Consider the following 14,651-nt stretch of genomic DNA (forward strand, 5'->3'; position numbering starts at 1 on the left):
CATGGACAATAGGTAGAAAATAGGGGGAGGGCAGGAATGGTGTGGGAAATGTAGAAGCTAAAGAACTTATGACACATGGACATGAACTAAAGGGGGGGAATGTGGGTGGGAGGGGGTGGGAAGGAGGGAGGGGAGTGAAGGGGGAAAATGGGACAACTAATAGCATAAGAAATAAAATATATTAAAAAAAGAAGAACTATATAGTCTGGTCAAGAGATGTATAAAAAGCTTTTGACAATTTCCAGCATTTATTCCTGATTGAAACTTTCAGCAAACCTAGAAATAGATGAGAATTTTCTCAAACAGATAATGGGCATTTACGAAAAGATTAGCTCTAGCCTTATACTTATCTGTGTAAAACCTGCTTTCCTCACAAGATCAGGAAGAAGACAAGGGTGTCTGCTCTCACTATGTCTATTTGGCATTGTACTGGAGATACTAGCTAGTGCAATAAGGCAAGAAAAAGAAACAAAAGCTGTCTGATTGGAAAGGAGGAAGCAAAACTGTCTTTTTCACAGACAACGTGATTGTCTATGTGGAAAATGCTACTGAATCTATAAAACTTCTTGAACTAAGTTTAGCATGGTTTCAGAACTCATGGTCAATATATAAACTTAATTGTATTTCTACATACTAGAAATGAAGAACCTAAAATTAAAAATACCATTTACAGTATTATCCAAATATGAAATAATTAGGCATAAATTTGACAACAGCTGTCTAAGATTTTTTTCATTAAAAAACTACAAACTGCTGCTTAGAGAAATTAAAGAATACCTAAGCAAAAGGAGAAACATATTATGTTCTGGCATCAGAAGGAAACTCAATATTGTTGAGACATCTCTCCAAATTGGTGTGTAGTTTCAGTGCAGTGTCAGCAGGTTCCAAAGCTTTTGCAGACAAATGACCTGGGGAAGTCTTGGGCACTTGGCTGCAAAGGCTTGTGCTGAGCCGTGTGAGTCTGACACTGGTCTCTAAGATCGAAATCCCGGGTGGTGGGGCTGTCAGAGGACAGAGAGGAGGCCAGGAGCCAGGGCTGAGCTGGGAGGGCCCCTCCTAGGGCCAGATGGGAGGTAGGGATTCACCGGGAAGTCCGACAGCCGTTATCTCCAGGTGGTGGAGTTACGGATGAATCTTACTCACCTCTTTGTGTTCTTATTTTTTGACTTTTTTTTTTTTGAAAGCAGAACAGACTTATTTCCAATGTAGTCAGAGACACAGCCATCCTGCAGTTGATTCTTACTTCATTTGGGTTGTTGTACTTCTGTATAATTTGAATATCTTATAAGAATATTGCATATGTTTTTATAATCGAAAACAAGGCTGGCAGGCAGGCAGGCAGAATGTGACCGAGGGCGAAGCAGGTCTGAGAGACTGAGAACTCCTGGTGGGGCCGCGTCTCCGTAGCCAGGAGGACACGGAGCCCGCGGCACACCTGAGACTCGTGAGCACCACATTTTACTTGTCATGTTCTTTCCAGATCTGACTTTCGCTGGACACACATTCAGCTTCTAGTTAATACATTAAGTCACCTTAGAACGTTCGACAGAAGACTTGCCTCCTTAATTCCACGCAGACAGATGGGGATGTCTGATTACCTAACTGAAAAAAGGCACACACTTCAGGCTGCCGTGGCGTTTGGGAACCAATCTTTAAAACCTGACAGTAAACATTAAATTCAATTAGGGAGAACGATTAGCAAAGATTCTTCTTGCCTCCACCCCGGGTAGCTTTGAGGAGCGGCTGACTGGTCTGCATTGATTCCGATGCCATTGTTGTGCGTGTATGAAGCAGGACAGCCACGTGTGCATTGTGCACTCCAGAGGGGGGTTATTGGGCAGTTTACAGATGGACGGGTTTCCTTAAACGGGTTTCCGTCGCGGATTCAGGAGGCCGGCCCCTGGCCGAGAATTCAAACTTCCCGTTTGCTGCTTCTGGCCCCGCACCGCAGAACTCTCTGCTCTCTTCTCCTTTCTTCAACTTTGGCCACCATCCATCGATTTCCTCCCCTTCCCCTCCCCCCTCCCCCCTCCCCCTTGCTCTCTTTCCTTCTCTCCTTTTCCCGCTTCCTCTTCCCTCTCCTTCCCTCATCTCTCCTCCTCTTCCTCATTATAAATTATGAAATATTTTAAACATCAAAGTATAGAAAGTGACATAGCAGACACCTGCGCACGCACCACTCTGATTGTAAACTCCAGGGGCCTGTCCCAGCTCTCGTCTGATCCGCGTGTCAGCCACGTGGGGCCCAAACTGCTCTGTCTCCCCCCCATCCCCCCCCGGCCTCCAGGAGACCCCTCCCCTGGTTTCCCTCCCGCTTCTTCGGCCGCTCCTTCTCGGACCCCTTTCTGGTTTCCCTGTGGCCTGCTCGCACACCCCTGCCCGTGCACGCTGGGCCTCCTCTCTGCTCTACGTTGATCACAGCTTGTGACTGAGAGACTGTCATTGACAGTGAGCCCCAAGCTCAGCCTCTCCCCGGGACCTCACACTCATGTATCCAGCTGCCTGCTCTCTGTTCCCCCAAGTTGAGCCCCTGGTCTCCCCCAAACATGCAGCTGCTGTCGTGGGTCACCCTCCTGCCTCGCCATTCCTCTGGGCGTTCTGTCCAGAGTTGAGGGGCGTGGCCTGCACTTTTCTCTGCCCTCCTGCCCCGCCTCCAAGCCGAGGAAATCTTGTTGGCTCTGCCTTCCAAGCAGGGCCGGTTCTCCACTGTGCCCAGCCGGTCCACACCATCCTCTCTCCACTGGACTCTCACCGAAGCCCCTCATCGCCCCGGTCCCTCCCTCTCCTCCCTGCCAGTGGCCAGCCAGGGTGGTCCTGCGTGCACCTGCAGGCTTCTCTCCGCCATTTCTGGAGAGCTCCCTCCTGCAGGTGACCTCCTCCGAGAGCCCCTCTCCAGCCCCCTCTGCTCGCCCGATAGCCCTTCTCCTCCTTCCGTTTTAGACGGCCAGGAGTAGCTGCTGCCTGAAATACCATATGGATTCTGCTTGCCCATCCTGCCCAGAGTCTGTCTGTGCACCCACTGGAACGGGCGTTGGCAGGCAGGGTTCTGTGTGACGGACGTCGTGTCCTGCGGCACAGCGCCCGGCTCACAGCAGGCGCGCGGGAAAGGCTCGCCGAGTGAACGCCTGAGTGAAGGAGCCTAATAGAGAGCAGCGTTGGGGCACGTTTGCTTCAGAGCAGGTTCGTTCCCCCTCCGTCCCTGCCGCTCTTCAGAGGAGGCACGGCGCGGCGTTCACGGCTCCCTTGCCCGGCCCTTCTCTCCTCCCTCCGTCCCCGGGAGCGGCCGGCGTCTCCGCGCCCGCCCGGTTCCAGCCTTGCCGGGAACTCACGGGTGTGCGAGCCGGACTCGCACTTCAGGGGTGTCTTAAACATTGTGCTGAAGTGCACATCCCATGAAACGCACCACGCCTCACTGGCCTTCACGTGCCCGGCTCAGCGGCGTTCAGTTCACTCACGTTGCTGCGCAGCCGTCGCCGCCCTCCGGCCCAGACCCGTTCCGTCCTGCAGGACGGAAACCGTCCCCACCAAGCGCCCGCCCCCATCCGCCCGCCGCTGGCCGCACCGCCCCCAGTCCAGCTCTGTGGTTTCGGCGACTCGAGGACCCTCACGGGAGTGGGGTCGTGCGTACACTGTTTGTCGTTGGTGGGAGCGCCGCCCTCCAGGCGCATCCCCACGCCAGCCTGTGAAAGAATCTCCGTCCTCTTGGGGGCCGAACGGCATTCCACCGGGTGGGCCGGGCGCGTCTCGTGTATCCGTTCGCCTGTCGCCGGGCCCTCGGCCGCCGCGAGGAGCGTGCCCGTGGGCACGGGTTCGCCTGCCTCTCTTTGAGGCCCTGGTCTCCATTCCTTTGGGTCACGGGGTAATTCTGGGTTCATTTCTGGAGGAAGGGCCCAGCTGTTTTCCGCGGGGTCGGACCGTTCTGCGTCCCCTCCCACAGCGCGCTGGGGCCCCAGCCTCCCCGCGCCCTCGCGGCCGCCGGGTCTGCTCTTCTGCTTCCGAGAGAGCCGTCCTAGCGGGTGTGAGGCGGCCTTTTTAGAACTCAGATGGCATCATGCTCTGTGTAAGCAGCATGACCCGTGTACTCAGTGTGTGTGTGTGTGTACGTGTATATATACTCACTCTTTAGCCGTGTTGACCTGGTGGATCTAGTCCATTAATTTTACTTTTTTTTTTCTGTTAAAGTTAGACTTGTACACAGTTCTGAAAAAACCCCACCAGCGGCGCCCGGCACGCCACCCGTCTGCCTGCCGTGAGCCCCGCTCCACTCGGAGCGCTCCGGCTGCCCCTTCTGTTACTTCCGTCCGTGTCTCCGAGTGCGAACGCTGCTCTTCTCGGCTCTTCGGCCCGAGGCTCCGGAGGCGGCCCCCCCCCCCCCCCGTGAGGGAGGAAGGGGCCGGGCACCCTCGGCACTCTGGGGAGGCCGCTCTGGGCCGCGTGTTTTCTGGAGCTCGGACACTTGCGTTCAGGCTCCCTGCACCCCAGAAAGTTTTTGGGAAAAGCCCCCCTTCAGCCCACCAGCCCCAGCCCCAAGCCTGTACCTTTGTACGAGGAAGAGTTTGACCCCTAGATCTTGTTTCGGTGCCGAAACGAAGGGAATCCAGTTCACCTGCGGGACCCCTCTCCTCGGCGGGGGCCAGGCACCCCGTTTCTGACCTCTGGGCTGTGCTTGCCTCCTAGGTGTGGAATGCCGTGGACTCGGGGGGCTGCCTACAGACCTACCGCCCACACAGCGAGGCCGTGCGGGCCGCCCGGTGGTCCCCCTGCGGCCGGTGCGTCCTCAGCGGCGGCTTCGACTGCGCCCTGCACCTCACGGACCTCGAGACAGGTGTGTTCCTCTGTGCCCTGACCCCAGGGCGCCCCTCTTGGTCACCGAGTCTGCCTTCTCCCGGGGGGGCGCTTCTCCGTGGCTGGCAGCCGCTGTCGGGGCCGTGGGACGCGGGCCGCAGGCCCAGCGCAGGTGCGGCGGTCAGCCTGGAGCCGAGCTCCTCCCCAGAGGGCTCGAGGCAGGCCCGAGGCAGCCACCAGAGGAGGACAGAGCCCCGGGGTTGTCCCAGCCCCCAGCCGTGGGGCTGGATAACAAGGTGCCTCTTTAATCAACGTCTGACATTTAATTTGCGCCGGCATAGATTTAGCTTTATCTCGGGGTCCTTGGTCAGAACCACTTCAGGATTCCCGTCCGTCCGTCCCTGTCGGGAGGCGGCGCGGAGCGATCCCAGCTCCTGGGCCGGGTCTGCGGACGCACTCTGCCTCGATGCCCGTGCCGCACGGGCGCCTGGGTGAGGCGGGCGTGCGCTGGGCGGGCCCGAGGGGGCCCCCAGCCAGCTGGGCCAGAGGAGACAGGGGTCGGTGGAAGGGACTTCTCGCCCCTGGGCACCCCTCCCGTGCAGCGGGCAGGGTCAGCACCGGATCCAGCGGAGCCCCAAGCGGGTGGGCCCGGGGCGGTGCCAGGTGAGGACGGAGTCGGGGCGCACCTCGGCCCTGACTCCCCGGTGACCGACCGCCTTCTGCTGCTCGGGCTCCTCCTGGGTCGCTCTCCCACTGGGCCCCACCGCAGAGCCACGAGGGGAGCCCCTGGGCAGCCTCTGTCCCTCTGCCTGGCCCAGCAGGGGTGGCGCTGGGGTCTGTGCCCGTCCTGGGGCCCGGCGACTCCAGGTGGGGGTGCGCCTGGCTTCTCCCCAGCGACTCAGAGGAGGTGCAGGAAGCGCAGGCCTCCTCCGTGGCTTCCGGCCTGGTCTGGCCTCTCGCCGATTCCCGTCACCGAGTCTGAGCGCCCTCTGCGGCCGAGCTGCCTGCCCCCCCGCGACTGGGCTGCCCCGTTTCCATCTAATTAGTTCTCCCCGCCAGGAGAAGGCGGGGCGGGACGTTCTCGCCGCAGCCCTGGGGAGTCGGCCCCCCGGTGCTCCGTGTCGTTAACGGGGGTCCGGTGCCAAGACCGTTTGATCCTGGCGTCCTCCGTCAACACCGTCCGAGATCTGCGGGCGCTCACACGTCCGCGCCCGGCCCGAAATGCGGAGGGCTGCCCGCACTTCCCCTCGTTGACGTGTAGTTCCGACGGGCCGTGGGCTGACCGAGCAGCCGTGAGTCCACACCTAGACCAAACCCGCTCACAGATTACTGACTTTTCCTGCTCTTGTATCCGCCCGTAATCTTCCCAACAACACGCTTCGGGGGCGCGCGGCTGGGCCCCTCAGGGAGCGCCGGCCCCGCCCCCTCCACCAGGGCCTGCTCCGCGGGGCGGGGCGGCTGTCCCGAGCACCAGAAGCCCGGGGGAGCTCGCTCCGCCCCAAGTGGGGCGGGTTTCTTGCACACCCCGCCCGCCTGGCGGTCATCCCAGCTGGGCTGGTCAGGCCTCCAAAGTAAAGGAGCCGGTTCTCTCCCTGGAGCCCCAGGGCCCTGGCTGGGCGGAGCGCCCTGCCCTTCCCGAGCCCCAGCCGCCCGTGCGCCAGGGGCGTGGACGGGTGCAGATTTGGCCCTGCCGGCTGCCCGAGCCGGGCATCCTCAGGGCAGCTCCTTGGCCCGTTTCTGCAGCCGGGAGAGGGGCTACTGGGGCCCCGTGGCTGGGGTTGCATGTGCCTTTTGGTGGGGAAGGTCATGGTGCATGGAAATGGGTGGCCGACCGGATCTGCGTCCATCAGTGACCACTCCTCTTACTTGCCCTGGAGGGCCTCCCGGTGCCCTCCCCCCAGCTCGGGCCCCTGGGGGCCCCATCACAGACGGGCTGTAAGGGAACAGGGTGGCAAAGGGGCCGAGCGCTCGTGGCGGGCCGAGGTCTGTGTCAAGTTCAAGCTGAAATGAGTAAATGGCTGTTAGACCCTTTGCTGATTAAACAGTCAGTCTCCACAGTAACTTGTGAGGGGGCTGTTTCTGTCCCCATTTCACTGGCCCGGACACTGAGGCTTGGAGAGTTCGGTGAGCCGCCTGAGGCTGTACCGCTGGCTTCAGCCTGTGTGACTGGCGGCGGCATTGTCCTATGACACGTGGGCACGGCGTGCCCGCACCACGCCTGCTTTCCCGCTGTGGACAGTGTGCGCAGGCCGACCCCTGGGGGCCCACTGGGCTCCGAGCCAGCGGCTGGCTCGCCTCCTGCAGAGGGAGCTCGGGGCCCGGGAGGCAGGTGCGCCAGGCGGGTCTCGACTGATCCCGCTGATTAAGTGACCGAATGAAGGATGCCCCTCCGGCTCATCGGCAGCTGCCGCTCCGGCGCGAGAAATGTCAGCCCTGGCGGCTTTGGAACACTTGGCACACGGGGGGTGAGCAGCGTCCAAATGAGAACCCCGGTGAGGTGCCCCCCGGCCCACTGGCGCCGGGGAGGGGCCGCGGGAGGGGCTCCTTGCTGGGCGAGGTCTCTAGAGGGGCCTTGGGCACCCAGACCAAGGGTGTCTCCCGACGTGTCTCGGACGGTCCCGGTCCCGGTCCCGGTGGAGAGGCCGTCGGTGGTGTCTCCCACGGCGGGCGCGTGTGCGGAGCCCTGCACGGCGCAGGCCTGGCGTGTGTCCGCTCCCTGGGTGCCGGGGGCTCGGCTGCTCCGTCCAGATGCGGAGGCTCCGACCTGGGGGCCGGGGAGCTGGTGAGGTCTGAGCTGCCCCTGCCCCCCGCCCCAGCCTCCCTCCCTCCCACTGACACAGGCGGGACCACAGGCTCCTGGGCCTCCCCCCCATGGTCGTCGCCGTCGTCTGTGACCCCACCCCCAGGTGCCCTCACTGCAGCCCCACCCCGCGTCCCGTGTGTGTGTCCACCCTCCAAGGCCGCACCCCCTGCAGGCTTCAGCCCCGGACGGCTGTCCCTGCTCCCACCCACTGTCTGTCTCCGAAGAGTCTCGGCCTCGTTCTCCCCGCCCCCCCCATACACAGCTCTTCAGCGAGGGGCCGACCCAGCTCCGGGGGGACCCCTGCCAGCCCGGGCCGCACGCCTGGGGAAGTGCCCAGGGCCTTCCCGCTGCTGCACCAGGGCCCTCCTGTGCCCGCCTGGAAGCCAGGCTGGTGCCAGCCCTCCGGGTGCCGGAGCGCTCACTCTCCTGCGTAGTGCCGTCCCGTTTGTCACCGGGAGAACAGGGTGGGGGGGTGTGTGCGTCTGTGGGTGGGGCCCTGCGGTTGGGGTGCAGTTTGTTGCCCCCGGTAGGTAAGACTGCCCCTGCGCACTGGGCGGGCCCAGCGGGGTGCAGGGCGCCGGGCTCCGTGGGTGGGTGCCGCCCCATCCTGGCAGGGACCTGACCATGCGTGGCCCTCGCATGCCGGCCGTCTGGGTGGGGTGCGTTCTGGGTCCCGGGTCAGTGGCTGCGGGAAAGCCTTTGGGACGCCCCTTTTTTGCTAGTTGAAAAGTTTTTATTTTTTTAAATCCTCACCTGAGGATATACTCGTTGATTTCCGAGAAAGAAGGAAGGAGGGAGGGAAAAAGAAACAAAGATGGGATGGGTTGCCTCCTGAACGCACCCGGCCTGGGGACCGAACCCCCAGCCTTTCAGTGTGCGTGATGACGCTCTGACCAATGGAGCCACCCGGCCAGGGTTAGCAGAAACATTTTTTAAGAAATTTTGGGAAATTCGGTCTTGCTCAGAAAATAAAGACCCGTGGCTCAACTCGCTCTAAAGAAATCACGCGACCGTCACTACTCCGTGTTCCGTGCTCTGTGCTCCGTGCTGCCGCCGCAGCTGCGTGTCAGGCTCGTCCGCCGTCGGGGAGCTGCCCGACTTTCCCGCATCACTCCTCGTGCGCACAGCGGCCCTTGAGGTGAGCTCTGTTTCCCGGTGATGCACGTGGGGCCCCTCGGGCGTGAGGTGGCTGCCGGCCGACCCAGAGGGAACCTTCAGGCCCGTGGGGCTCTCGCCCGGGCCCTTCCCAGGACGCACCCCACGTGCCCAGGTGGGGCCCGATTCTGATCCAGAGAGTTCGATGTGGAGGAGAGTTCGATGTGGAGTTAGCGATCTTTTCTCGTCGGTCCGAGTCAGGACGGTTGCATTTGCAGCTGGCTGGCTGCTTCCCCGGGCTTGAGGGTGAAGGTGCTGGATTTGGCGGCGTGAGTCACGGGCGGCCTGGCTGGGACGGAGGCTCCGTCCCCGCGAGCCGCCAGCACCCCTCCCCCAGTCGGCGCGTCTGCACGTGGCCATGAGCCTCCGGGTGCACAGGCACACCGAGCGCTCGGGGGAGGGGGAGGTCCCCGGCAGCTCGCAGGCAGGCGCGGGGGGGGCCCCCCCGAGAGCGGGGTGCTGGCGGCAGGCGCAGCCTCCGTCCCGGCGTGGGGGCTCGCGGGCCCTGGACGCGGGTGGGCTTCTCCGAGCTTCCCCTGCCTGAGCCGTGAGACGGGTCCTTCACAGTGACCTCGGCCGGCCGTGGCAGCACACGTGCAGGCCCCAGGCGGCCCGGAGGCGGCAGGCGCACGGGCACCACGCGCAGCTCCTACCTGAGCCGGGCTGGCGGCCAGACAGCGGGCGGGAGAGGAGGACCCTCGTGGACGCGGACCCCTGCCTGCTGGCAGGGCCCCCCAGGCAGGCCGAGGGTGGGCGGGCCATGTCAGCCCGGCCATGTGTGCTGGTCCCCACTGGGCACCTGTCTGCCTCCACCCGAGACGGGAAGAGGGGCCAGCCCGAGGGTCGCCCGGCCGGTGTCGCCAGCACCTTCGCACAGCAGTGCTGGTGGCGGGAGCGTCGGCGGCAAACCAAACAGCTCGTACACGGTCGGCTTCATTAGAACAAGGTCAATAGAGTCTGTGCTGGTGGGTCACATGTGCGGAAACTCAACTTCCTACAAGCAGCACACAGGGAATGACAGAATCTTCCACGGCGCACATGCAAACAAGCGAGGCAGTCTCAGGGTTGGAGGTCACACAGCAGCCACCCGTGGCCGTCGAGTGGCGCTGCTGGGGGAGGGTGTGAGCAGCAGGCGCCTCGGGTGTGGGAAGGTGCGTGCGGGGCAGAGACTGACCTGGCGGGTGGGGGGGGCCTCCGCCGGCAGTGGGGCCCACGTTCCTGTCCCGGGAGGGGGGGCCTCTGGCAGGCGTGTCCCGCCCCTCCCCATGTGTCTGTCCGGCAGAGCACGAAGGCCAGCCCACGGCACGGGGCCTCAGAGCCTCACGCAGAAGAAGAGCTCCAAGCCGCTGGTCTCCCACAGCTGCCGCTGGCCTGAGCTTGTGTCCTGGGCGTCGGCTGCTGCTGCTGCGACCAGGGACATGTCCAGTCGTTCTGGGGTTAGTCGTCTTCTTCCGACGGCGACAGCTCCCTTTGTCGTCTCTGCTGGGGGCCCTGCCCGGGGATGCTCCATACCCCTGCAACCTGGTGTTGGTGAGGGTGCATGGCGCGCGGTGCAGGCACGTGCCCGGGGCCCCTCACCGGGAGGGACGGCGCTGGGCGGGCGGCCTGTCCGTGGGGCTCCCAGCTCCCCGCCGCCCGCCTGCCGCCGCCGAGAACACTCCGGCCCGTGTCTGTCCGGGGCTCCTGACCACGCGGGAGTCCCCCTCGTCTTTCCCGCGAGGCTTCTGGAAGCTCAGTGAAACGGCCCTAAAATCCCGTAGTTGTGGGCCCTGGTACTCATTCCTCAGTGAGGAGCGTGTGCAGGAGCCACGGCCCGGGTGCTGGGGTGGGAGCAGGGAGAGACGCAGACTGCAGCTGGCCTTCCCCCGGGGTGCGCTGGTGCTTAAACACCAGATCCTCTCTCGGTCTCTTCCGGGGGTGAAGACGAAGAACATAATCAGACGTATTTTTTTTTTCACAACAAAAAGTTCAGCCCTCTCTTGGCGACTCAGCTTGCACCTCTCCGCCCATCGCCCCCCCCGCCCACCCGCTGGCAAGCCGGCGCCGCTGCACTTTTTGAAGAGCCGCGGCGAACTCGCCGCCGTTTCTGCGGTGAGCATATGTTCCATGCTCCGGTCCAAGAAACGGAGACGTTTTTCCCCAGGCAGATAGAGTGTGTTTTTTCCTTTTGGACGTAAGGGTTGGCGGTGCGTCCCAGACGAGCAAGGAGTCGGCAGTAGGCACGGTTGTCTCCGTCGGGAGAAAAGACGCGGCCCCCCGGGGCCTGCTCGGTGGTGGGGGGCCGCAGGGGCGCCGGTGAGCTCCTGTTCCGTCCAGGGGATGTGGCGGTGGGTTCTGCCCTCAGCCCCCAGCGGGGACCCCCGCCCCTGGGCCGGAGCCAGCATCCTGGGGCCCGTGCCGCAGGGGAGAGACCCGTCCCGGAGGCTCCACGGTGCCGCCCCGTGTCCACGATGGACGCGTGGGGACCGCAGGTGGCAGCCGCCTGCGGCAGTCTCCGGGGGACGGGCACTTACTCACGGGCACGTCACAGCGGTTCCTGACCACCCCCTTGGGTTCCGGATGGGTTTCAGGAAAGGAAAAGAAGAATGAGGTTGAGGAACCCCGGGCTTCCGAGTAGGTCCGTCCCCAGGGGGCTCCGTGTGGTGTCCTCGAGGCTGTGGCGTCTCTGCTGGCCCGGGCACGGGGTGGGGGAGGGGGACACGGCGCCCCGCCCGCCGCGAGTCTGCTTGCCGCCCCGGTGCCTTTCTTCTAGAATAATTCTCTGTTTTCAGAGAGCATCATCATCACAACAACAACATCAGTGTCCCTGGAAGGCACTTCACGTTGGTGACTCTCTTCCAGGCCCTGGCCCCGGCCGGCCCCGCGTGGCGCACTCGTAACTCAGAGACAGGCTTCAGGCGGGGTCCGCCTTGTCGCGGCCTCGGGGTCTCGTTCTGGTTTTAAGTGGCGTTTGGACCCCCCACCCGGCGGAGCACTCGGGTTGGGCGGCTGGGCTGTGGCGTGCGGCCCCTTCACCACTGTGGGCACCGCGGCCGGCTCTCGACGGCGTGGCGATGACACAGGGTGGCCGTGAGCGCCCTCCTGCCCCGGGTGTGAGCGCGGGACCTAACAGCTAAAGGGCTTGGGGAGCTTAAAGAGGCACCGAGTCTTCCCTTGTAAAAGGTCGAGTGTTCCCAGAATTTTCTCTGATGAGAAGTGGCTGCCCCTGGAAGACAGCGGGAAGGAGTCGGCGCTCGGTCGTCCGTCAGGCGCAGCGAGGCCGCAGCGAAGAGCAGGGGCGGCTGCTTCCCACGGCCCTGCTCCGGGGAAAGGACGTTACGGAAACAGGTGTTTCTAGTTGTTTCCGTCGTTCTGTGACTTCCGAAGCCAGACACGACGTGCCTGTGTCGCCCGTGACGGCTCGGACATCCGCACCCCGAACCGGGGGCCGTGTTCTTCTAGTCGGCTGTAAACCGCCCCCCGCGAAGATGTCGGTGTATCGTGCGCGGGGCTGTCAGGAACCTGAGCACACGGCCCTCCCCGGGGCCGAGGGGCCGAGGGGCAGGAGCCGTTCTCGGGCACCGTGTGGGGGGGAGGGCTCTTCACGCCGCACGGTCACACATCACTCCTGGGGAGGGGCAGGGGCGCCTCCCCCGCTGCCCAGGGCAGGCACCTCCCTCCCCGCGGCGCGGCCGGACGTCCGCGGCCAGACCGGCCTCGACTGGGCTGCTTTCAAGTCACCGAGTCAGAGAAGTCCCCTGCACTGGGGAAAAAAAAATGGGAGCATAGTCCACCCCGTCGCTCTCGCCAAAAATGCAACATTAGAATGTACTGAGAATTTCGGAGAAGTTTGCTGATACTCTCAGCGCACGGCATGTCGGCGTGTTTTTGGATAACGGCCATCTCCTCCTCGTCTCCCCCTTCAGAGTGCCCGGCGTTCGGTGGACACCCACATGCACCAGCACGGGGCACACCGTGCGGCTCTGCCTGTGCCGGCGAGGGAGCGGGGCTCTCGCCGACGGGCGGTGCCGCCGGGCAGCCCGGGGACCGCGGGTCCGGGCCGGCGGGGTCTGTGAGGGCTGCTGCTGGGGCCTCGACGGTGCGGCTGGTTGCTCTCCTGCCCTGTCCCGGTGGCTCTCCTGCCCACGCCCAGGGGTTGGGTGGAACAGGTCACTAGTTGGTGGGGGCACTCTCAGCAGGGTGGCCTTCAGGAAGTGCCTTCTGCGGCGGGGGAGGGGTGAGCGGAGGCGCTGCCCGGGTCCCGTGAGAGGACGCGATGCGGTGGGAGACCCCTGTGTTCTCGGCCTCCGGGTTCTGGCGTCCCCACTGGCCCGCGGCCTCAGCCCAGCGGGGCTGTTCCGGGGCCCACGGCCGTGAAGGGTGCCCTGGTCGGCCAGGGAGCCCCCGTGGGCACCTCTGCGGGAAGCACAGGGACGTCCGCAGGGCACACGCACGGGCTCCACGGCAGCTTCAGGACGGACACCCGAGGGTGAGGGCCGGCCCGAGTCCTGGACCCCCCGTGAGGCCCCGTGCCCTGCACCACGGGCGCATCGCGGGTGAGGGCCAGGGCAGCTCCCACGTGCTTGGTGTCCGAGGGTCCCGCCACCCCCACTGCCTGGCTCGGTGCCACACCCTCGTGGGCGAGGTGAGGGTGTGACGCTGCGGGGGCCGACCCTGGAAGGAATCCCTTCGAACACCCCGCTTTTCCTCGGACCCCTAGGCCCACAGGCAAAGACCCTGGCGTGGGCGGCTTTGGAGATGCCCCCCATCTCCCCAGGGGCTGATTCTCCGTTGAAAGTGGGTCTGGGGTGGTCCAGATGCGTCGGTAAACGTCGGTGTCTCGGAGCACCTTGCGGGCGGCCTTCACAGACCCGGCCGCCCCTTTAGCCCCGGGGGGCGGGGGTTCAGCGCGTCAGGGTGGGGTGGCAGCGAGGCCGGAGTCCCTGCTGCTGCTGGGTGTTTCCGGAAGGACTCCATCGGCCTCCTGGGGCCCCGGCGGGCCGCGCTGGCCCGTGACTCCGTGCCAGCTGCGTCTTCAAGGTGTTTGTGTTGTGACCTGAGTCTTTTCTCTCTGCTCTCCCTGTGTCCAGGAGCCCAGACGTTCAGCGGGCAAAGTGACTTCCGCGTGACCGCCGTGAAGTTCCACCCGAAGGACCACAGCCTCTTTGTGTGCGGGGGCTTCGGCCCCGAGGTCAAAGCCTGGGACGTCAGGGCCGGCAAGGTAAGCCCATCCTCGGCGGGGCCTTCCGCGCGAGGGGAGCTGGCCGCGACGGGCGGCACCATTGGGCAGGTCGGCCGCTCTGCCCACGGCGCTTCAGGTGGAAGGGCTACCACTCAGCAGTCCGTGCTCAGCCCACTTCTTAGCTGTTTCGGAAAATAACTTTGAGTTGTTAAGACTAGTAAAGCATCGCAGGTGCGATTCTGTACAGCGTGTTAGCAGCGATGTTTACTGAGCACCTACTGTGTGCGGATGCTTCCAGATGCTGTGAAATGAGCCCCCCTTGGGTTGCCCAAGCGGACTAAGTGTGGATCCAGGTAACAGGTGCCGAGAAGTGCTCTGTGTGCGCGTGCAAGTGTGAGTGCACGCCAGAGGGAGGGAGGGCGGGGGGCCGGCATTCGGGGGGCGGGAGCAAGTCTTCTTGGAGGAGACCGTGCTCCTCTGGGGCCCTGAAGGCTGCTCCCCGTCAGTCGCACAGAAGAGGGAGCCCCACCCTGCCCTCCGTGCGGCTTGCTGCTGCCGCCGCCGTCACCGGCCCTTCTTGTCCGTCAGGCCCGGGCCGCCAGAACCCCCCGACTCTGCTCTTCCCGTCGCCCCCCGCCCCAGCCCCCCAGGAAACCCTGTCCTGGGTCTGGCTGAAGGGGCTCTCGCCTCCCGGCTGGTGTGACTGCAGCAGTTTCCCGTCTGGGGTCTCTTCCCCGCTTTGTGAGC

At 63.8% G+C, this 14,651-nt stretch overlaps 1 protein-coding gene across 6 annotated transcripts in view; it reads left to right on the forward strand.

The window, feature by feature from the left end:
• Positions 1–14,651, forward strand: part of WDR25 (WD repeat domain 25) — a 120,479-nt gene that overhangs the window by 73,878 nt on the left and 31,950 nt on the right. For all 6 annotated transcript variants that reach the window (XM_045822446.1, XM_045822443.1, XM_045822444.1 and 3 more), the window contains exons 3-4: positions 4,678–4,825; positions 13,813–13,943. In XM_045822446.1, coding sequence (XP_045678402.1) covers positions 4,678–4,825; positions 13,813–13,943 — 279 coding nt within the window. The remainder of the gene's footprint in view (positions 1–4,677; positions 4,826–13,812; positions 13,944–14,651) is intronic.

The sequence above is a fragment of the Phyllostomus hastatus genome, unplaced genomic scaffold (genome assembly GCF_019186645.2).
Source record: "Phyllostomus hastatus isolate PE091 unplaced genomic scaffold, TTU_PhHast_1.1 phas_scaffold_501, whole genome shotgun sequence".
Classification (NCBI taxonomy): Eukaryota; Metazoa; Chordata; class Mammalia; order Chiroptera; family Phyllostomidae; genus Phyllostomus; species Phyllostomus hastatus.